The sequence below is a fragment of the Seriola lalandi genome, unplaced genomic scaffold, assembly GCF_002814215.2.
Source record: "Seriola lalandi dorsalis isolate HSWRI2012SDOR001 ecotype SW California unplaced genomic scaffold, Sedor1 jcf7180002054920, whole genome shotgun sequence".
NCBI classification, from domain to species: Eukaryota; Metazoa; Chordata; class Actinopteri; order Carangiformes; family Carangidae; genus Seriola; species Seriola lalandi.
This window is the reverse complement of record NW_019525472.1, coordinates 536,059-558,525: the sequence shown is the minus strand read 5'-3', so window position 1 is coordinate 558,525 and position 22,467 is coordinate 536,059. Positions and strand designations below refer to the sequence as shown.

Below are 22,467 nucleotides of genomic sequence, written 5' to 3'. Positions count from 1 at the left end.
TGCATGTGTGTTTGGATGGGTGTGTACTCTTGTCTCTGTTTTTCCTGTTTTCAGTCAAGTTTCGTGCTGTTTTTCTTTTTGTTTTGTTTTTTTCTTGTTCTCCTAGTCTGGAATGAAACACTCTTCAAGCATCTGGCAATGTATTCTGCAGTCAGCTCTCACCATTGCCAACACTGGGGCCCAGCGCTCCCAGCGCTTAAAATCAAAGTGTGTTTGTGTGCGTGCGTACGCGTGTGTGCGTGTGTGTGTGTGGGAGAAAAAGAGAGAAAGTGAGAGGAAAAGACAGGTTGATTTACATTGCTATGTATGCACGGCGTTCTCCACATAATGAACAGCTCCAGATTTCCTCTGCTTGGTAAATATTTGATGACCGAGCGGCAGCGGAATGATTTTAGCCGAATAACAGTGGAGTCCTATAAGCTGCAGGGAAACGGCTCAAAAAGTTGTATTTCAAACCCCTCTCTCCCTTGTCCTCTTCCCATGTAAATAAGGCCAACTCCCCCTAACTCCACACACCCCTCTGAGGCAGTTTAAAGACCCAACACTGTCTCCTTGTCTCCTTGACAACCAGCATACACTGGGGTCCTGTCGTGGCCTCTCTGTCTTTTGTGTTTGGGAGCTCAGAGAGACAGAGAGAAAGAGAGGGAGGGAGAGAGAGGAGAGGAAGGAGAGGACGAAAACAAGAGTTGCTGAAAAAGATGACAAAGATGACATCACAGCGATTTTATCCCACAACTGAAAATTTGGTTTGTAGCCCAACAATGATGATGATGATGATGATGACTAACCAGAGGCACAAAATGGGTGGCAGGTCCGGCTGAGAGAGAGAGTGGGGAGGGGGTGGGGAGGGAGAGAGAGAGAGAGAGAGAGAGAGAGAGAGAGAGAGAGAGAGAGAGGGAGAGAGAGGCCCAGGGCTGAATGGGGCATTGTGGGAAAGACAGTGGGCACACTGGGCAGTAACACAGAGAACACTAACTCACAGATCATGCCAGAGAGTCTGAAAACACCCACACTGGGCGACAATGGCAAACTTCATCGCTCCACTTGGCCCCTTCTGAATACACACATACAATGGCAGAATCCAAATAAGATGCTCTGTTATTCGTGAAATTCAACACACTAAATTCCTTCAGTGCCTCTGTCCCTTTGACCGGCAGCAGATGGCCGGGGCTGAGTTGCATAAATGTGCGCGTACGTGTGCATGTGTGTGGCCCCGTCGTCTCACTGCGTAGGTACCCAGCAGGCATGAGAGGTGGGGAGTCGAGCATTTCATGGCCTGATAGGTATCATATGGACGTTATTTAACCTAGTATTACCTCCTTACTTTAATTAATGCAAACTCCATCATGCAAATGCAGCCTGTATCTCTCCTGACTGCATGGGAAACAAATTTAACTAAATCAGTCAATTAAATCAGGCCTAATTAGAATGAGGACTGAGGAGCACCAGATCTAACAGGTCTGACCCTCCAACAGTTGGGCTTGTCTTTACTGTCAGCTCTCTGCTGCCTCCCTGTGTAGCATTTGGGGATGTCCACCCTTTTTTCTGAAAAGATTTACAATAAACTGCAACAGGTGACCAGTAGCTCTGTTTTAAAGTATTCTGGGGCGGATTTTTGTGCCAACAAGAGGGACAGAGATGCACCAGAGGTCTCTACACAAACTCAAACTGGTGATATTGTAGGACTGTGAAAACTGAAAAGTTTGTAGTAGGGTCAAATGAAAAGAATGGGGACATAATGATTCCAACATGCATGCAACATGAAAAAATGTTAGTAACCTTAGCTGCTAAACTGGACATTAACTATAATATAGAGGTACAATATGATATTTTCAATACCATCAACTGCAGACTTTGGCCACCACAAATCTAATGTTTAGATAAAATGAAACATGTCATTACCATTAGCTGGTAATTTGGCCACTGAGGTTCTAAAGAGAAGATTAAATGAAAAACTCGGTGTGACATTAGCTGCAAGGTTTGGCAATTTAACATACATTCCTTATTAAAATGAAACCTTTAAAATTACATTAGGTGCTAAGTTTGGCCTGCAACAATCTAAGGGAAAAAGAAAAAATAGCATTAATATTAGCGGCTAATTCTGGCCATCACAAATTCAATATTGATGTGAAATGAAACAGTGACAGTTACTTTACCTGCCAGTCTTGCCCAAATGTTAATAGTAAGGGTTTTTTTTAATGACGTCATAATGATTCTAACGTGAATATCACAAGATAAAATGTCAGTAACATTGGCTGCTAAATTGGCCATCAATTATAATATCTGTCAGTAACATTAGCTACTAATTTATGGAATACAATGCTTGCATGAAGATAAGTAATACAGTGCCTGTTGCAGTGTCCTCCTGCTTCATACTGTTGGCCCTTGAGTTACATAAACTTCTTCTAGATCGGTTTAGTGATGCTCTGTCTCCTTCACACTGTTTGCCCTTGAGCTATACGAACAGATCCCAGATCTGTTCACGTGTCGTAAAAACGTGGGGCTTACTAACGTTATCTAAACGCTTTTGTGACTATATTTCCGACTTTTAAATAAGTAACCCTCTCCAAATAATGAGATTGTATCGACTTTTATGATAGAATTGTTGGTTTTTTTCCACATTTCATAATCTGTTTTTTTTTTTTTTTTTTTTTGACGTAACGACGCAAAGTAGCGTCGGTCGTCACTTGACGGCAGAGCATGCTGCTGGAGGTCAGATGCATGATGAAAAGGCGAGTACAGTAACTTGTTAAGAAAACAAACAGTGTTTTCACCCGGGAATTTATCTTAGGATACAACACACACGCCGTGGGGACAGCCTCTGTTGGTGGCGGTGGATCCAGCAGCTCGTCGTTGATCGTTTCCGCTTGGATTTTGAGTGTTACGACATAGCTAACGTTAGCTAGCCAGGCCGGCTCGGCAAGTAGCGCCTTCCTGGCTCCAGTTTTCTCCAGGTGAAACCTCTGGATCTTTTTTTAAAACCATGGACAACAACTCGCAAGGATCGGGGGGAATCAAAGCAGGTCTCGGGGGTCTCTTTGGAGGTGGTGCACCTGAGTACTCCAACACAGAGCTCGCCGGTGTACCGTGTAAGTGTAAACCTGCTATACCTTCAGTTACCTTTAAAGCTAACAGCTGTACAGACTTCAAGGTCTTTTAAAATAACGTAAAATACAATATTTTTCATATATAACTGATGTTTTTTGTGTTATATTGTCCTTTCAGTGACTGGAATGAGTCCTCTGTCACCTTACCTCAATGTCGATCCTCGTTACCTGGTTCAGGTAAGATAAAGCTGAGTTTGAGTCATTTTCGTAGTAAATAAATGTTTTTTGTGCATTTTGAATCAGTAGTAACTATTTGTTAATGTTGTCTTTTAGGACACAGATGAGTTCATTCTACCCACAGGCGCCAATAAAACAAGAGGAAGGTTTGAACTGGCTTTCTTCACTATTGGAGGCTCTTGCATGACAGGTAAGAAACAGAGAACACCTGTGACTTTCATAATGGCACACAGCTTCCTTAAATTGTAAATACAATATAGTGTAATTTAAGAGCTGCAACAATTAGTCAATTAACTGATTAAATGACCAACAGAAAATGAATCATCATATTTTCATAACTGAGTATGAGAATAGTTTTTGTATGCAGCTTATCAAAATGAATATTTGATGCTTCTTTTGTATAACGTGACAGTAGAATGAATATGTTTTCATTTTGGACTGTTGATCAGTCAAAAGAAAAACCTTTTGAACATGTACCCCTGAATGTGTAGTGGTTTCCAACTTACTTAGTGGTCCCCCCAAAAAAAATGTCAGAAGATAAATCTGAGGGGTCATGAGATGATCAAATAATAGTAGGAAAGTAGAAGAAATAAACAAAAAGTCTAGGTACAAACTTTTATGTTAATTCTTTGGTGTTATTTGTGACATTTAACACACACCTGCACCTCAGTTATTTAAATTACACCAGCAGAGAGGTTTAGAGGGGGAATGGCTCTTATAGACACCTGGAAGTTGTCAAAGGGCCACACACAGACTGGAAACCACAGTTTTAATCTTTAACAGTGTGTTATTTCATAAGATCATCAATGTTGTTATGTAAAATCTTTTCATCTGACTCCAGCTGTCTTATAACGTGGAGGAAAAAGTTGCATCATGGAAAAAACATTTGCATCTGAAATGTGGTGGAGTAGAAGTATAAAGTAGCATAAAATAGAAATAATCAAGTAAAGTACAAGTACCTTAAAATTCAACCTAGGCACAGTCCTAAGTAGATGTGCTTGTTACTTTTAACCTCTGAAAATGAGAGTACTGTACTGTGTGTTAGAAGAACAGAATGGCCAGAAGTATGTGTTGACCCCATTCACGTTATTTTTGTGTACTTTTTGGTTTGGGGTTATTTTTTATGTTTTGAGCAATGACCTTTTGTTTTCTGTAAATTGTAATGCTGCGACACACAATGGTATTTAGACAATGATATGCTTCCAACAGTTTGGGGAAGTCCTTTTCCTGTTGGTTTTGGTTTGGTTTTGTCATAAAACACATAAGGTTTTCCCACATATTAAACAAAACAAACAATAGTGCACATGTCCAAAACAAACATAAAACATGGTCTCGGAGACACAAAGTAAACAAAATTAAATGCACTATAAATGGCATATAAAACAAACAAAAACACAGCAACGCCCCTGTGCACAAAGCTATGTCCACAAAGAAATGCTTTTCCCAGTTTGCTGCGGAAGAACTTGACCAATCTGCACAGACTCCAGACCTCAACCTCACCACACCCTGGGGATGAACTGACTGACTGACTGATGCTCTGGTGGCTGAATGGGAGCAAATCTCTGCAGCCAGGTTCAAACATCTTGTGGAAAGCATTCCCAGCGGAGTGGAGACTGTTACAGTGGCAAATGAAGTCACAGTTTTGGAATGACATGTTTATCAATTATTCCGGGGTGTCCAATTTTTTTATGCCTTGTAGTGTACCTGGAGTAACCTGAAGTGAAATAGCTTAAAGTTTTCTGTTTCTCTTTTTGTTTCCCACTGAATTTGAGTCAGTCCCTCACTGAGCCTCTCTGCCTCTTTGTTTCGGCTTCAGGAGCAGCACTTGGAGCAGTAAACGGTCTCAGGATGGGCCTGAAGGAGACCAGCGACATGGCGTGGTCCAAACCTCGTAATGTACAGTGAGTATGCAGACAAAGTTCACAAGTAGTATTATCCCTAGGATTACACCTGGATGTCCTGACCTGTCCTCTAAATGTTTGCTTTCTCTTTGCAGGATTCTCAACATGGTGACCAGGCAGGGTGCATCATGGGCCAACTCTCTGGGTTCAGTTGGTAAGTCAGAGGAAGATGATGTAAACTCATAACAACAGTAAGCATATTAACTGATCCCATGGTGGGAAGTAATTTTGCAATATCTATCCTTTTTTGAATCACTGACTTGACTTGTGAAAGAGCTGTTTTTTTCTGCCCTTAATTAAACTTTGTGAATTTTCCTTGCCATTTCAGCGTTGTTGTATAGTGCTTTTGGTGTGGCGATAGAGAAGGCCAGAGGAGCAGAAGATGACATCAACACAGTGGCTGCTGGGACGTTAACTGGGATGCTCTTTAAATCAGGAAGTAGGTTTTTTTACTTTCTGCTTATATATCTGCCATTAATGTATGCTGTGCCTGTTTTTGACGTTTTAATCGAACAAGCAGACATCTGGATTTCAGTATTCATCATCTCTTTATTATGGTTCACGACTCGTGAAATCATCAAATTTAAGCCTTATGGGCTGCAGCTAACGATTATTTTCATTATTGATTCATCCGTATATTTAATATTCTTTGATTTTTTTTTTTTTTTTTTTTTTTTTTTTTTTTTAGTTTAGAAGAATATTGAAAAATGTTCATTGCAACTTTCTGGAGGTTGTCTTATAAGTTTTGTCTAATCAGCAGTTTAAAACCCAAGCACAGTAACCTAACAGTCATATAAAATACAGAAAAGCAGCAAATTCTCACTTGTACTTTAATGTTTTCCAGACATGTTTTGACATGAAGGGAAAAACAATAAGGGAAACTGTTTTGAGATAAACATTGTAAAGCACCTAAAAGTCAGGTAAAGCTACTGCGTTGAGCCCCACCCAGCTGGTTCTTACTGTAGGTTGGATTAAAAACTAAAAGTGATTTGCTTAAGTTATAGTTTGTTGGTTGCGTTTATGCTGCCAGTGTCAACCACTGGTGTATGTTTCTGTTTATTGCATGTTCATCCGCAGCTTCATCACTCATTCTGATACTGTTGCGTGTTCACAGGTGGATTAAAGGGTGTAGCCCGCGGAGGTCTGGCAGGTTTAGCCCTGTCTGGTGCCTACGCTCTCTACAACAACTGGGACCACCTCACCGGCTCCTCCTCCTCATCCTCCAGGCTCTACTAACCTTTCCCCACACACATTCTGCTTCGACGCTAGGGCCAAATATCTCCCTCCAGGACACAGCCTTTAACCACAGCGCTAAGAGGAACACTCTGGTCAAAAGCAGTGTGCTTTCCAGGGAAGTGTGAGGCGGCCCCAGTTCGCTGGTTCCCCCTCGCCCACTTTCCTTTCCTGGAGCATTCTGGGAATCAAAAGATGCGCCTTTCGAAAAGTTGTGAAAATGCAGACTAAATTCCACCGGAGACCATCCTATAACACCTCTCCCTTCATTTGTCTTTATCCTCTGAGGTATTCCTGTCACTGATCTGATCAGTAATGAGAACACCCTGTCAGGATGTTACGTAGAGGTGTGTCATTTGTTATATCATTGTTTATGGGAGGCTAATTAGTCTTCTTTGATGCTTAGTTTTGAAATCAGCGAACCCATGACATTTGAGTTGAATGAGCCGATATTGATTTGTAAGATGACTCGTGACATCAGGTGTGAGGTGCACCAGGTGAATGGCTGTGGAGTCGGGTTCTGATTTTGGACTGAAAGACTCTTCTGTTGCAGAAGAGCAAAGAGATTTTCAACCAAGTCATGCAAACACAGAACAAAGCCTTACAGTCGGTTCTAATGTTGTATTTATTGAAGCGTATCTGCGGCAGGTTTTGTTTGACTGCAAGAAGAAGTCACTGTAAATCTGTACTTGAAGTGCGTACTGTTGATGTGTCCATAAAAAACCCACTGTATTAAAAACTAACAAAAAATTGAAAAAGTTCACATAGATTTTTTTGGTTTTCACCAGTTTTATTGCGCAAAGTAGATTGGATGTAAAAGGTCATGAGTAGTATAAACGATGCAATGCTGTGTCACAACGCTCCGCTGTTGAGAACCACAGCAGTGCATAGTGTATACTGTAAATTATGGTGTGTTATAAAATAATTATTGCACATTCAGAACATGTATTTACAACTTGGAAGTGGTTGTTGCGTAAGTTCCAGAAATGGCGAAACAAAACTGAACTCCGGCTGTGAGACTTGTAGAAAAAAAAACAGTTTGGAGTCGTCTGTAGACGTGGGACATAAAACAGAGCAGAGCTTATGTTTGCTGTCAGCGCTGAGTCAGGTGGACCGCTTAGTGCAGGAAGAAGTCCCTGATGCGTGTCGCTTCGATCCAGGGGATGTAGGCGGCGGTGCGGGTGAACACGCTGGGTTTGTTCTCCACGGTGCAGCCGATGGGGCCGAAGCTCACCACGCCGTGCACCTCCCAGCGGTCCCTCCCCAGCTGGCACAGCAGAGGACCGCCAGAGTCACCCTGGAAGAGGAGGGAGGACACGACACCTCTTTTTTATCAACCTTCACGACCACCTTCAACATTTGTGCCTGTAGTAACTGATCCATTCATTGAGGGGACCACTTGTCACGCCATCGGCTGACTCATGTAAATGACGGTCCTACCTGGCATGCAGCGGGTGGATCCTCTGTGTCTCTGAATCCTGCACAGATCATGGAGTCTCGGACACGGTCTCCCCAAAATTTCTTCTGTCGGCAGGTCTTAAAGTCAATGATGGGGAGGCGAGCTTGATTTAAGGCTTCTGCCAGAGACACATTCTCCTTCCCACCTGAAAAGTGTTTTTAAAGGAGCATATTTACCCACTTTGATTTCTACTTTCCATCACTTTGGTCCAGACTGAAATGTCTCAACAAATATTGGACAAATTGCCATGAAATTCTAGTCAAACTTTCACAATTCCTCCAAAAATTAACCTTTGTGACTCTTGTCTCCCCTTACTTTTCATCTAGCGCCATCATCGGGTCAAAATTTGTACTTGTCCAATGCTTTAGTTTATTACTCAGTACATGTGTGAACTAATGTCACTCCCATCACCCTCAGCTGCACTTTGTGCTTAGTAATTATCAAATGTTAGCATGTTAACACGCTATATTATACTATACACAACATCATTATATCAGAATTGTCATTCTGAGCGTGTTAGCTGATGTTATATGGAAGCAAAGAAAGGCCAAAACAGTTTGAATCTTAATAGAAACTGAAAATTTAACCACAAGTTTGAGTTTGCATCTTGAATTTTGCTCTTTGAATTTCACCAATCTAATTCTAACCATCTTGACCTGATTTGATTCCTTTGATTCAAAACAGACCAACTGAATTTGAATGTTTGAATAAAGTTTTTTTTTCAATATTTAAGTCTTATATTCTCTAAATTTTGAGCCCTGGAAAGACACTTAAAATCAAACTCATTAAGTTGCACAGTTAAAAAGGACTTCCCTAATTCATGCTGGTGGTTTTCAGACTAAAATACTATATTCAGTAATTTTTAATTTCAAAATAAGGTTTTGAGTTTCATAATAAAATATTTATTCATGGTTAAATTCAAGTTGCTCACAGCTATTACAGCCTGTCTTTGATTCCATATTATTATCCATATAGTATATATTATTGCTATGAGGCAGTCTTTGATCAGATGCCCTAACGACTTCCTCCAGGACCGTTTCCTCTTCTTCTATATCCATCTCTACTCACCCCGAGTGTCTCCCCAGCCCGTGACCCAGCAGTAGTGTCCCGGTTTGAGGCTGGTCTGCTTGCGCGGCAGGCAGGCGTAGCGGATGAAGTTTGAAGGGAGGATATCTGTGGCAGCTTTCACCAAGGCAATGTCATAGTCCAGCTCGCTGTGAGCGGGATAACGGAAGTTCTCATGTCGGTAGATTCTCTTCACCGGGAAAATCCTCTCTACTGTCTCTGAACGCTTCAGCTGGTGCTTCCCCAGAACAATCCTCCAGCTCCCAGCATCCTCTGCTTTACCCCTGAGAGGCCCAAAGAGTTGTTGAATTACAGTCATGGCTTGTATTGTGCCATCAAACCACGACTTGAGTGCAAGCCTTACTGTTTTTTTTTTTTTAAATCTCTTTTTAATGGAATATGTTTCTTACTTCTGGAAGCAGTGAGCAGCAGTAAGGACCCAGTTTTTGTGGATGAGAGTTCCTCCACAGACATGAATGTAGTGTTTACTTCCCCTGGGGCGAACCTGTGAGAGACAACCACACAGCCTCCTCAATGATCACAGATGGTCATTTTCATTTTCATTACCCCTTAAATATCGCATACATACATTGCATTTACTCCACCGCAAAACACCTTCAGCATTTAACCAGCATTTCATTCTTCACCTCTCGGACAGATTTCTGAATCCAATGAGTTTAAACTATAGAGTCGATTTAATCAAATGTTCTTTCTTATGTCCATTAGTTTGTAGATTTTGGTATCAGTCTCAAAAATTTTGATATTAGTCAGACTACACTCAATAATTATTCATTACTTATCAATTAATTCAGTCCCTGTGAGAAGTGTCTCCATCCTGTGTAGTGGTGCAAAACCTGAATGTAATTTTTCAGAATATCAGTGTTTTGATCATTTATAGACATACAGCTGTTAATGGTTGTAAGTATAAAGTGTAGTGTTATTCAGACAGGTGTCAGTCAGTTATACGCTGGTTTAAAACGTGAGAAATTGCTGATTTTCTTTCCTTTATATCAGATTAAATTATCTTTGGTAGCTTGAGACAAAACAAACAATCTGAAAACATCACTTTGGGCTCTTGTAATCAACCTTTTCTTTCGCTATAGTCTAATACTTCTATACTCAACAGATGAACAGATGGAGCCCCAGAAAGAATTTGGCCGAGCTCCAGGTCATATATGTGTCTGGCATTTTCATTCTAAGTCAATAACTCGTGTCCTTGATTCAAGGCCTCCAGATCCTTTAAAAACTGAACCACATCAATGCACAATGACAATTTACCTGCAGAGAGACCTGCCAGGGCCAGGAGTGAGGTCTGGCCTCGTTCCCAGACACAATCCTTTCAGCCATGTTGGGCTTGAAGTGAGCCATTCCACAATCCTTAGGCCAGTCTAGGAGGAGAGAAGCACCACACATAAATATAGAGAGAAGCCAAGAAAATGAAAAAGGAGCCTCTATATTCATTGCCGGAGCGTCTGTGTGTGTTTTTGCCCTCACCCAGGTGGAGGACTTTGTGCTGTGGCTGTCGCCCGGGGGTGAGTGTGTATGCAGCTGCAGGCAGGGACGCCTTGCTCAACAGCAGCGGCAGCAGCAGGGATAGAAGGAGGAGCAGAGGAGGTCCTGGTACAGCCATCGTTTTCCACAGAATCACCGGCCGGCACACATCCCACGCTATTTATACCAGGCAGCAAGCACACGCAGATGTCCATACACAGGTACACATACAGTACGCACACATTCACACACACACACACACACACAACAACAGCACACTTCCAGGGACAATGGGCAGTGTCACAACAAAGGCCGAGCGCTGGATTGTTCTCCTGCAGCGATGAGTTTCCACTGCGGCTGAGAAAAAAAGGGGATTTCGGGGAGTCCCATCAGCACTTTCACATACATATAGTATGCACACAGTACACTAACATGCACACAGGACAAAGGCAGCGCAGCACTGTACACAAACAAACATCACATCATGTCACATGTCTTATATCAGTGACATAGTGACCTGAACGTGACCTTTATCTTCAATATCCCAGATCTCCACTATAGTTCATCCAGTGTAAACATGACTCAGTAGAAAAGATGTGTGTACTCCTGCCTAAACATAGCTCATATGGACATTCATTCATGTCAGTCAAAGGCATGAGTAAGTGGAGATGAATGAGAGTGGAAAGGCCAGAATATTAAGCGTTGGATCTTGAATAAGGAAGATAAAAAAAAAAAAGCCTATTTCATTACTTTATAATCAACATCATAACACATTCATGTTGTGCTGTGAACAGTTGTGAGTGGATCTGCTCACTACAGAAGAAATAGTCCCAACTGAAACTGTAAACAGACAATTTTGTGACTTAATAAGAGTGACAGGTATAAAGACTTTGTAAATGAAATTCACTTCACTTTCACTGTGTCGCAGTCAGAAGTCTTAGAGACAGAGACTTTAAACACGGGCAGATAAAACTAAAGATATATACATATATATATATATTTTTATATATATATATATATATATATATATATATATATATATATATATATGTGTGTGTGTATTATGTAATAAATAGATGAAAAGCAACAGACTCTCCCGGCCGCTCTACGCACACATACACACATCTGTGAAAATATGACAACAGTAACTGCAGTGGAAGCCACTAGTTAGCAGAGCTTTTTAACTGTGGTGAATGAGAGAGAATGTGCCCGCTCATGTGAATGGCAGCGCCTGAATGGTCACAGCTCACCACCGTGGTTCACCAAGTTTACATACAACTCCAACTTTGTGTGTGTGTGTGTGTGTGTGTGTTTGTTTTTTTTTTTGTTTTTTTTTTAGTGGTGACTGAGTTGAGTTAGTGTGGGAAGAGAGGGAGAGAGGAAGGGAGAGAGAGGGAAGAGTGGCTATGTGGTGTGTTTTTGAGTTTTTGAATTTTACTTACAAACAACATATTTGAGCTGAGTCACCTCCTGGATTTTGTTTATTGCCGGTGTAAATATTTGAATGTTAATTAAGATGTGTTGCTTTCATTACACTTCACCTCATTTATCATCTGTGACGGGTCGAAGATCTTCCTTTTTTTCCAATTCAGAAAAGTATGTGGTCTCAGATGTGTAGCAAGTGTGCAAAAACAAAAATGGAATATGTTAACATCACCAGTCTGCGATTCTTTGCATACTGTTATTTTCCTTTTTTTACATCTTTTACATAAGTAAAAATACAATTACCACAATAAAGCCGCTACAAATAAAATCATTTTTAAAGTGTTTAAAGCCCAAATATTGATTATGCAGAAGTGCCGTTTCACACTGCATTGTGCTGTTATTTTAAATATTTTGTTATTGTTTCATTATTACTGATACAATAACAAGTAGGCAGCATTTAAATGTTGCAGCAGATCAGAGTTAATTCTAACTCACATACCGCTTGGTGGTTTAATCTATAACAGTGCATCATATCTTATAATATAATCGTTTGTTTTCTATTTAAAGTCTTAAGTAAAAGTTAAGCAAAGTAGCTGGTAACTTTAGCTGTGAGGTGCTGTGGATTAAAATGTGCAATATTTCCCTCAGAAAGTATGTGCGATGTCATCGACCGACATTACTGTTGTTTATCTCAGATATATCAGTATCTGTGTATGGCCGTTATATATATCTGTAGATGTCATTTGGAAACAGTGTCACCATTATTAGATAATTATATTTAAATGGTCCATGTCAAAAATCTTGGTTTATGTTATGCATTTAAGATTTTAAAAAGCAGAATATGACTAATATGTTGTTAAACTAAATTTAAACTCGGTCAGGCTATAATATAAATTAAAATGGAAATACTATGCAAGCACATCAAAACTGTAGTCATATACTTCCTTGGTATCACTGCTTAACAAAGTCAACTTGTTCGCCATCAGATTTTCAGTCCTTTCCTTTTTTGCTCTTTGGCTCTTTGCCCATTTTTAACAACCATCCATAAACAACATAAAAACATTCAGAACAACAGAAATACAAAGCAAAATTTTGTTTTTTATTGAACATCTACGTGAACAAATGTATTGGTAGATGTCTTGCTAATTCACTGGTAACTCTGGACTTTCATGAAAACCTCACTAGAAATGCATCTACCCATCCCTAAACAGTGGATCCTAGTGAGCGGAGGGACACGTTTTCTAACATTGCTTCTCCAGCTTTTAACTAAATGGTGGAAATAAAGTCCCGATAACAGCAGGATGAAACCACATGAAAGAGTTTGTCGGTCGTGCATTGTCTGAAACTGAGGACTGATCAGCCATGGATACTCAAAGGAATTCAGTAAGATTAGTCTCCAGGATCAGTCAACTGCCTTTCTGGAGCCTCCACACCACCCAGTCCGCCTCAGTGACCTGATCACACTCTTCTTTCGGCTGTGACCACTCCCATGCGAAGGTGACTTAGGATGGCTGGGGCCTTCCTCTCCGTACACCTCCTCCTCTTCTTTTTCTACTTTTGCGTCTTCTCCCTCTGCTCTGCTTATCCGACAAGCAGCTTCTACTGTTTCCTCCTTTTTGCCTCCTACTTCTTCCTCCACCTCCCTCCCTTCCTCCGACGTCTCCTCACTCTCACCCTCCGCCACACAAGTCGGCGTAATAACCGGCACAGGTGGATTCAGTTCAGGGGCCATGGCCTTTACTACATTTGATATGAGAGGAGGCTTTGGAGCTTTCTTCTTCTTCGAGGAACGTCTCGGTGGTCGGGGGCTGTTCTGGAGCTCCAGGTGTTTCTTTATGGCAGTGCTCAGCACCTCTGGGTCCAATGACGCTCCATGAACCTCCCACGTCATCCCTTCCTCGTCCCACTGCACCTGCTTCATGCTGCTCCTCCTCCCCAGCTCGTCCCTATCCTCCCCCTGGATCTTCAGACAGGACCTCCTCCTCTCCAGGTCGTGTGAAGAGGCAGAGTTAATGTCCCACATTGGGTCGTCTCCCTGTTTCTCCTCCTCCTCCCCGCTGCTGATTGGGAACATGCTGGAAGACGGGGACACCAGATTGGAGTTTGACCCCACTGAGGATTTCAAGTTGAGCCTTGATCCAGGAGGCGAGCCCAAGATGGAGTGTGAGCCCGTGGTGGACATGTTCCTCCTGAGGTCCCACCAGGAGCTGATAGGAGAGACTGTCTGCACTTCTGCGTCTACCATTTCCAGCTGTGAAGTCATTGTACCCTCCTCCCTGCACACCTCAACGTTTGGAGCCTTTGTGATGCCTTCTCTGGAGTTCAAGTTGCACCTGCAGCAGTCGCCCAACCGCGAGTCGCTTAAAGAAGAGACCAGGGGTGACCTCCAAGTTCGTCCTGCTGGAAAGCTTTGCCCTGGCTGCCATGGCAGCTCAAGGTGGCAGATTAAGGCTCCTTCTCTTCCTGATTCTTGCCTCTCTCCTGGAGAAGGAGGCGTCGGGGCGCTGAACGTTTGCTCCGGGCTTCTCACTCCTCCACCCTCTGGTAACTGCAAGTCTTCAGCATCATGCAGCTCCTCTATCATGTCGTCAACAAGGCTTCCAACATCTGACGACGCATTTGCTTCAGCTAAACTAACAGAGGACGCGATCGGTGAGGGGAATTGAAAAGAAAGCAAATTATTCTCCAGGAAGCCCTCGTCCTCTGTGCTGGTGAGCTGGAGGGGATCGGGGGAGTTAGATGGCAAGGGTGAGGAGGTGGGAGCCGGCAAGGGTGAAGGTAGTGGTGAGGGTGCAGGTGACGACACAAGTAAGTCTTCTTGCTGATTTGTGATCAGTGTTAGTGGCGAAGCAGGGGTTAAAAGATCTACAGGTGGTAAAGTAGGTGTTTGGAGTGGGGAGATGGACGGGGAGGGTGTGGTTGGAGAGGCTAGTTTGGACATAGGAGAGTCCGGTTCAACGGGGCAATGGACTTCCTGGCTTAGACTCGAGGGGCGTGAGTTCCTTCCTTTCCATACAATCGTGTCTGGGGTGCTGCTGCGGCTGTGTGTGCTGCCGCTACACCCGCTCCAGCGCTGCATGTTGGCAATCCGACTGTGCACGTCCACGTTTTGAGTTGTGAGCGACAACTGGTGGCTGTTGGGGGTGCTGACGTGCTGCCACATGTGAGGGTGCAGCTTTTGGAGCGTCATCGAGCTCTGCTCAGAGTGTGTGTTGGTGCTGGAGCTGCGTCTCAGGTCCATTCTGGTCCAGGCCGGGTCCCGCTTGTGCGGCGGACCCGTCGCCATAACTACATCCATGGAGCTCTTAGAAAGGGAGAAAATAGGCGCCTTATCATCCTCATCCTCCAGTCCCACAATCCCAGCCTCACTGGAGTAGGACACCGACTGACTGACTGAACAGCACACCTGCTGGTAGCTCTCAGACGCGGGGCGCCCAGGCCTCGCCATGGCAACAGCACCAACCTGCTAAGACAGACATAAATATTAGTGTTGCATTGATATTTATCCCTAAACTTGCAATAACTGATTTATTTTGGCCACTAGGGGGCAGCGGAAAGATCAACCAATTAAGTTGATATGCTGACATTTTGGTTTTGATTAACAGTTGCTAATGTAGGCTACATATCCAGCAGCTACAGAGCAACATGACCATTCAATCGGTCTCTGTAAATTAATCCACGAGTGACGCCTCTCACGTCTAGCATTAGTTTGACATTTGGGATTTTACACTTATTCTTGGCGAGAGTTCGATGAGAGGATTGACACCAGCCTGTTTGATGGGAATCTGCTGCCCGCAGCCGCTTAGTTTAGCTTAGCATAAAGACTGGAATCAGGGGGAAACGGCTAGCCTGGCCTCTTGTCGTCACTGTGACGTTGCCTGGCAACCAGCGGAGACTTCGGAACGGCCAAGAAATAGTTTCGCCAATGACCCCCTTTAAAACTGCAAATTTTAGCTTTTGTGTTTTGTTTTTTGTACATATTAAAACCCTCAAAATATAACATTGTCAGTCAGTGTGACACTGGTATAGTTAGCGTCATACTTACTGTAGGGAACAACCATTAGAGTCAATCTTCTCATCTAACTCAAAATGTTAAACCTCCTTTATTCTTTTCCTTTCTTTGCCCAGTCAGTGCACAGAGACGCACGCACCCACACATTCACAAGCACTTCCAGATTAGCCTAATGAGATTACATAATCCAGATTATTTGATTATTGAGATAAAATGTAAATTGATTGAGACAGATTTACAAGACCCTTTGACCTGCAGTTGATGGAAGACAAAAAAGCACGAGAGACAAAGAAAGAAAGAAAGAATGGATGGTGGATGTTATTTAAAAAAAAAAATACAGTTAACTTGTTTTTTTCTTCACATGCACATTGTGCCTTATTGTGTTCTTCTGTGTATCTATAGTTTTAAAACTCAGATTATGCCAGGTATTCAGCCCCTAGCTCCTTATTGATAATCACTGTTGCTCAAAACTATAACTGGCCAACCGATGAATCCACCTCTGTCCCAAACTGAGTGTTTCAACCACAACTGACCTGCTGCTACCCAGAGTACCTTCTAATTTGGAAGAATAAACATCCAGTTAACCGACAAACGTGACGTTCATATATGCAAATGTACAGTGTGGTGTCAGATAGAAGAGAAAATGAACCTCTTACCTTTAAATCACGCCTCGTGGTCTATTTTGTCCAGCTGCTCTCACAGTCTCAAACACACTCAGTTTGCTTTTCCTGCAACTTTTCCCTCAGCTCGATCTCCTGCTCCGCTTCTTCTCTCACAACTGGACGTCATGTTGGAGTTGGCGTCAGTGTGTATAAGGGGATTTCTCTTTGTCTGTGGATGTGTGCATGTGCAAGTGTGTGTGTGTGTGTATGTTTGTGTATGTGAGAGAGAGAGAGAGGCCATTACTCTGCCTTTAGCTCTGAGGATTAACTGTGATCTCATTAGCTGCCGTCCAATCTCTGGACAGTCTGAGTGTGTGTACATGTGTGTGTGAGTGAAACAACAGCGGGTGGATTAGTGGCTAATGAGCATTTTGATCTGAGTTAAGGTCAGATCAGCTGTCAGAGCAGACATATGACACTTATGTACAGTACGGGGGAAACCATGTTAATACACAAAGCAGTAGATACTGAGGCTGATGAGAACGTCATTAGTTTTGTGTTTGGTGTTTGATCATAAACCAAAGTATTGGACAAATTGACATTTTTATGTGATGGTTGCACTAGAAGTGAAGATTCTTCGTTTGGGAACAATGAATGTCTGAATTAAATTTTGCGCTGATCCATGTGGTAGATGTAGATGTAATAACTATTTCACAGGATAAGGTGCCATGGGAAAAGTCAGGGGTTCAAAGCCAATAGGATTTGTCCTGCAGGTACTATGGAGAAAAATCATGGCAGTTCTTCATACAGTTGTTGAAATATTTCAGACTGGACTTAATGTTCACTGTGATGGATTACATCTGTGATTCCCAACCTTGGGGTCGAGACCCCTTCCAAAGACTCAGCTCTGTTCTGTAATTTTACCTCTGCAGACACAAACTGTTGAGTAAAGCACCTCAGTAACTGCAGCTTTAGGATTTCTGGAGGTTTATATTACAGAGTGTGTTACTAGATCTAGGTTTATAGATGTTGAAGTAACATGCAATAAAAAGCACTTTCTGACTTACAACCAAAATAATATTTACACTCAGGTCAGTCTCACACAAACATTCAAATAAAAACCTACACTCAAATCATAGATTAAGCCAGGTAAGTATGTTACGATAAAATCATGATATTTACTATTAAAACACAAACTGGGGCCACAAGCTGAACATGTAATCTCACTAAAAAACCTCCAATTAAAGGACAAGGCTGGTAATAAATAATTAAAGTCTGAATACAGAGGTCACAGAGCTGAGGCTGAGTCTCTGATTTAAAATAACCAACTGTCTAAAAGCCAGTAGTTTAGAAACATTAGAAATCACATTTAAAACACGCCAAATGCCCTTTTCAGCTGGACTAACCCCTCTGTGTCTGCTGCCGGCCTCTCACGCTCTGTGACTCCTGAACAATGGAGCTCCCGGCTCTTTTGTCAGGAGCGCCGACCTCAGAGATGATGGACAGGAGTAAGTGCAGCTGCTCAGGTGAGAAAGACAATACATCTGCTCAGCATCAACGTAAACATTACTCGCTGCACCTATTACAAACTGTCCGTATCAGTGGTTCCCAACCTGCGAGCCATGGCCTACTGGTGGGCTGCGAAGGTATTGCAAGTGGGCCGACAAATCATCTGCAAAACGGTAGTCTTGGTGAAGAAATGTAATTATAAAAAAAATAAAACACACTGAACTTCTGCAAATTAGTATACCATAATGTTTAAGGCCCTCACTAGAGGCAGAATAAAAAAGTAGTGGAGTGACCCTTTAAGGAAATGAATGGAAAAATACATCCAGGAATTTAAAACACAACAGAATGGTTTGCAAATGATTTAGCTTGTAACATGAAGTACTGGGCTACAACAGCCTAAATCGGTGGTATGATCCTTTAAATGTTTATGAGTATAGACTCCAACCAAAATGTCAGATAACAGCATGAGATGGTGGGAATCAGCCAGCTGTGTCGTACTCTCTCTGCTCTACAGGGTCACATTCAGTAAAGTTGTCCACTAGCAGAGACAGCCACTTTAATAGCCAGTGGTGGGAGGTATCTTCATCTTCACAGTGAAAGCTGACAAGAAGACAAAAGGCAAAGATATTTGGTGATATAACTGAAAAAAACACTCCTCCATGGCAGGTGAGCAAGACATTACATCAGACCCAACGTCTGGCACACACCTCAGGCTTATTTGTCCTTGTTTTATGTTTTTGTTCAGACCAGGTTTCACTGTTGGCTGTTGGTCTGTCTGTGGGTGTCCTGCTGCTGCTGCTGCTGCTGCTGCTGGGCCTGATGGTTTACTACCTGTGGAGGAAGAAGAAGAGCCAGAGTCAATACCGGGAGCTGCTCTCCACCGTGCCTTCAGTCCCAGCATGCTCTGCTCCGGTGATCCTGGTCTCTCAGTGCTCCTGGGCCACGTTAGTAGCACGGAACACATTCCACGTAAAAATACACCATAAATTATAGTTGATTCATTTTATATTATTTATCAGAATTTACAAAGGAACTTGTAGCTAAGGTGATCAAATAATATATGGAAATATTGAAGTAACGTACAATATCTCAAAACCCGTATCCAAATGTAATGTATGCACATATATATATATTACATTTCCTTATATGAAATATATGGAAATATGAAGTAAAATCATACGTGTACATATATATCTAAGATTTATATATCAAACCTATTAAAAATTGGATTAACTTCATATATTGACATATATGTCTAGCACATAAAAATGTGTATGTATGTATGTCATATATTACATTTGCTTAAGTAAACTTGCTCAGTCGACATGCAGACAAGTGGAGATTACTAATGAACTGTCAAGCTCAGCAAACAACACATCTTCCAGTTTAGTTTTATTTCTTTATTGCACAAAAGCAGTAAAATAATGTAGCTGCCGTTTTCAGACAAACAGGACAAAAGCAAAGATGAAACAGCGGAAAAATCCTTCACTACATGTTGATACTTCCACCTGAGAGGCAACATTCATCACTTGGGGTTTGTGGGGCGTGTAGTTTCAATTTTAAGACCTGATACTGACACCGACATGGTGAATCCAGTGTATTGTTATCTTAAATGATGCAGAGGAGACATTTAATAACATTTTTCTCTGTGTGAAAGGCCCAGTGAGATCCCCTTCACCCTGCCTCCTCGCTTCACCACACAAAAGCATGGTGATCTGGAGTCGGAGGAGACGGAGGAGAAAGAGGAGGTGGAGATGAAGATGGAGACTGGGCGGGACATATTAGCCCACCGTGGGTCACTTTCAGTAAGGAGTAGGTCATTATTGCCTTTAATTTGATCGTATATGAAGAAAGTTTTAGTCATGTTGAAATTTAAAAACAGAATTCAGTACGTAATAGTGACATTTTATATTCAAAATCATTAATCGATAATGAAAACGATAGTTGCAGCATTACTTACATACAGTCTTCCAATAGGCTAAATCTACCTGTTCCCATCAGGCTGGTATCCAGTGGGCACGGTGCTTGCTGGTCTCTACTCTGTCCCTCCTCTGAACGAGGTGGTGGCCCCTCCGCCCGGCATGGCCACCCGTCTCTGCTTCTCTGTGGAGTACCGGCACAGCAGCGAGCAGTTCATGGTCTCCTTGCTCCGCCTGGGCAACCTCCCTCCCCGTTTCCACGGTAACGTCACGCTGGTGGAGCTTCGGCTTCTCCCTGACGACCGGCGGCCCCGCCAGGCCAAGGCCCGTGGTACCGGGCCCGACCCGGAGTTCAACGACTGCCTCATTTTCCAGGCAAGGAAAACAAAACTTTACAGAAGTGTCAAATCTGCTGGGACACACAGGAGGAGGAGGAGGAATTGTTCGACTTTAGAGACAAAAATAACTAATCATTTCTGTTGTGTGAGTTGTGTGTGCGATAAATCCATAAATCACTCAGTTCACACAGCAAAAAAAAAACTGTTTAAAAAAAGTAAAACTTAAAAACACTGAGGCATGATCCTAAAATACCCAAGAGAACCAAACTGTAATTTAAAGCCCTGATTCTTGGCAATAATAAACTGTACAATATTAATAAGGACCATATGTATTCTGTGTAGTTAATTAATGCCAAATAAACAACTAGAAATATTGTAATGTGAAATAATATTAGATAGCTGCTATTTGAACCTTAAAAATCACTGACAGCTGTGGATGGATTATCAGACAATGGAGCCCCCCCCCCGACACAGCAGCGAGACCCTCGTTGTTTTGACCGGTTGGTTTGTGTTTCTATGTTGTTGTTTCATGTCATTGTTTGTGACACTTTGAGGCTTTTATTGGTAAATGTGTCATCAGTCCATATATTTATTTTGAGGAAACAGCGTGTGTGTTTCCTCCACAGGTGTCAGGAGTGTGTGTGCCTCAGAGCACCCTGAGTGTGTGTGTGCTGAGCGTGGAGCAAGACGGCAAACGCCACGCGGTGGGCAGGGTGCTGTTTCCCCTGGAGGGGGAGCTCGGCCAGGCAGGTAGGGTGCTCTGGAGAGACCTGGAGACCGAGGACGACACACAGGTAATGTACTAACACACTCACACAATGTACGCATGTGAACAAAGTTGGTTGTGCAAGCTCATAATCTAGTTGTGTCGTCTCTCGTCTCTCTCAGTGTTCAGAGCTGGGAGATGTGCAGATATCTCTCAGCTACAGTCCAAATCTGCAGCGCCTCTCTGTGGCGGTTTTGAGGGCTCGAGGTCTACAGCTGCTCACCGACACAGGTAGAGAGGGATGTCCAGGTCATGGAAGAGCTCGTGGATGTGTCTATATTACTATAATGCAGCATCTGTGTGTTGCCCAGGTGTGTGTGTCCAGGTGAGCTTACAGATACACACTCAGGTGGTGAAGATCAAGCGCAGCTGCGTGGTGAAAGGAGAAACCGACCCACACTTCGACCACAGGATGACCTTTAAACTCCGCTCGCAGCACCTGGACGAGGCCTGTCTGAGGTTTGAGCTGCAGCAGCCCAATGACATCCGCTCAGGTGAAGGGCCGACTTGATGTTCAACGGGTTCAATGAGTTTATCTTTCAGGAAAGATGTTTACTTTTTATTTGTGATGTGTCAAATGTTCAGAAATAGCTGCACTTAAAGGGAGGTTAAGGATTAAGATTCTTTAAACCTTTCATTGATCATTCACACATTCAAAAACTCATGGTAGTTAATATAAAGAAACAGATATTAGTCTGATCAATTGACGACGGAATGATTTCACATTTCACAATATACACTTCAGTATTTGCCTTTAAACTGCGCAGGTGAGAGCAGAAGAGGTGGAGCTGTGTAGTCACCTCGCCTCTGTCTTCATGTTTGTCCCAGAGCCTCCGCCCCTGCTGGGAGTCCTGGTGTTGGGTCCCTTCATGTACGCCAGGGGCCCACAGCTGCAGCACTGGATGGACATGGTCAACACGCCCCAGGAGCCGGTCAAACTGTGGCACGGACTGTGCAGAGCCACCTAGCATCCGATTTACACACATATGATGAAATAATTGAAAAATAAAATAATTAATAATAATTAAAAAAAAGTCTTCCCAAATACATTCATCAATTGCAAAGCTCCATCCAAGTCTAGTTAAAGAACTGAATCAGGAATCTAGAGATTTTACAAACAGGAAAGAAGCAGAAGCAGCTTTAAACCATAGTGTTGTAAAAATTCAAACAATTTTAATGTTATTTGTACAGTCATTACCTCTTATCTAGAATCACATACTTTACTAATCTCATCTGGATCTAGTAACTACAGCTGAAAAGATATAGATAAATAATACTCAAATATTGGAAGAAAACTACCATCCTTCCCAATAAATTAAAGCAACAACAGATTACGATTTGTTTGTTTAGGCATATTTTATCATTTATTTGGCAATGCAGGCACAAATAGCCCCGCAACTGGACTGTTGCTAAGCAACACATAAACATTTTCCTGACCTGCACAGTGCACACAACTGTTAATG

General features: G+C 42.4%; 4 protein-coding genes across 4 annotated transcripts; 2 read left to right on the top strand and 2 right to left on the bottom strand.

Moving 5' to 3' along the window:
• The first annotated feature begins 2,679 nt into the window (after positions 1-2,679).
• Positions 2,680-7,176, top strand: timm23a (translocase of inner mitochondrial membrane 23 homolog a (yeast)). Its single transcript, XM_023431356.2, has 7 exons — positions 2,680-3,089; positions 3,226-3,284; positions 3,381-3,474; positions 5,101-5,185; positions 5,281-5,339; positions 5,514-5,624; positions 6,300-7,176. The coding sequence occupies exons 1-7, from the start codon at positions 2,984-2,986 to the stop codon at positions 6,419-6,421; spliced, it is 636 nt and encodes a 211-aa protein (XP_023287124.1). The 5' UTR covers positions 2,680-2,983; the 3' UTR covers positions 6,422-7,176.
• A 7-nt stretch (positions 7,177-7,183) lies between these two features.
• On the bottom strand, positions 7,184-10,607 carry LOC111673551 (elastase-1). The gene is made up of 6 exons (XM_023431355.2): positions 10,437-10,607; positions 10,221-10,330; positions 9,353-9,447; positions 8,946-9,226; positions 7,859-8,022; positions 7,184-7,715 (listed from the first exon to the last, which is right to left on the bottom strand). The coding sequence occupies exons 1-6, from the start codon at positions 10,570-10,572 to the stop codon at positions 7,536-7,538; spliced, it is 966 nt and encodes a 321-aa protein (XP_023287123.1). The 5' UTR covers positions 10,573-10,607; the 3' UTR covers positions 7,184-7,535.
• A 2,329-nt stretch (positions 10,608-12,936) lies between these two features.
• On the bottom strand, positions 12,937-15,317 carry LOC111673517 (uncharacterized). The gene has a single exon (XM_023431292.2). The coding sequence runs from the start codon at positions 15,304-15,306 to the stop codon at positions 13,261-13,263; it is 2,046 nt and encodes a 681-aa protein (XP_023287060.1). The 5' UTR covers positions 15,307-15,317; the 3' UTR covers positions 12,937-13,260.
• Positions 15,318-18,477: 3,160 nt separating this feature from the next.
• syt15 (synaptotagmin XV) lies at positions 18,478-22,032 on the top strand. The gene is made up of 8 exons (XM_023431362.2): positions 18,478-18,647; positions 18,727-18,925; positions 19,639-19,793; positions 19,983-20,275; positions 20,865-21,032; positions 21,127-21,235; positions 21,316-21,498; positions 21,833-22,032. Exons 1-8 carry the CDS (start codon positions 18,641-18,643, stop codon positions 21,970-21,972), a joined length of 1,254 nt encoding a protein of 417 aa, XP_023287130.1. The 5' UTR covers positions 18,478-18,640; the 3' UTR covers positions 21,973-22,032.
• Positions 22,033-22,467: the final 435 nt, after the last annotated feature.

What these genes read in the sequence shown, in the direction of transcription:
- timm23a (XM_023431356.2), top strand. Translation starts at nt 2,984, where the DNA reads ATGGACAACAACTCGCAAGGATCGGGGGGAATCAAAGCAGGTCTCGGG. An exon ending in TGGAGGCTCTTGCATGACAG is followed by an intron (nt 3,475 to 5,100) that starts GTAAGAAACAGA and finishes TTTCGGCTTCAG; the next exon opens with GAGCAGCACTTGGAGCAGTA. An exon ending in TCCAAACCTCGTAATGTACA is followed by an intron (nt 5,186 to 5,280) that starts GTGAGTATGCAG and finishes TTCTCTTTGCAG; the next exon opens with GATTCTCAACATGGTGACCA.
- LOC111673551 (XM_023431355.2), bottom strand. Translation starts at nt 10,572, where the DNA reads ATGGCTGTACCAGGACCTCCTCTGCTCCTCCTTCTATCCCTGCTGCTG. An exon ending in GCTGCTCACTGCTTCCAGAA is followed by an intron (nt 9,227 to 9,352) that starts GTAAGAAACATA and finishes TGGGCCTCTCAG; the next exon opens with GGGTAAAGCAGAGGATGCTG. An exon ending in ATCCACCCGCTGCATGCCAG is followed by an intron (nt 7,716 to 7,858) that starts GTAGGACCGTCA and finishes CTCCTCTTCCAG; the next exon opens with GGTGACTCTGGCGGTCCTCT.
- LOC111673517 (XM_023431292.2), bottom strand. Translation starts at nt 15,306, where the DNA reads ATGGCGAGGCCTGGGCGCCCCGCGTCTGAGAGCTACCAGCAGGTGTGC.
- syt15 (XM_023431362.2), top strand. An exon ending in TCTCAGTGCTCCTGGGCCAC is followed by an intron (nt 18,926 to 19,638) that starts GTTAGTAGCACG and finishes TCTGTGTGAAAG; the next exon opens with GCCCAGTGAGATCCCCTTCA. An exon ending in GCCCAATGACATCCGCTCAG is followed by an intron (nt 21,499 to 21,832) that starts GTGAAGGGCCGA and finishes TGTTTGTCCCAG; the next exon opens with AGCCTCCGCCCCTGCTGGGA.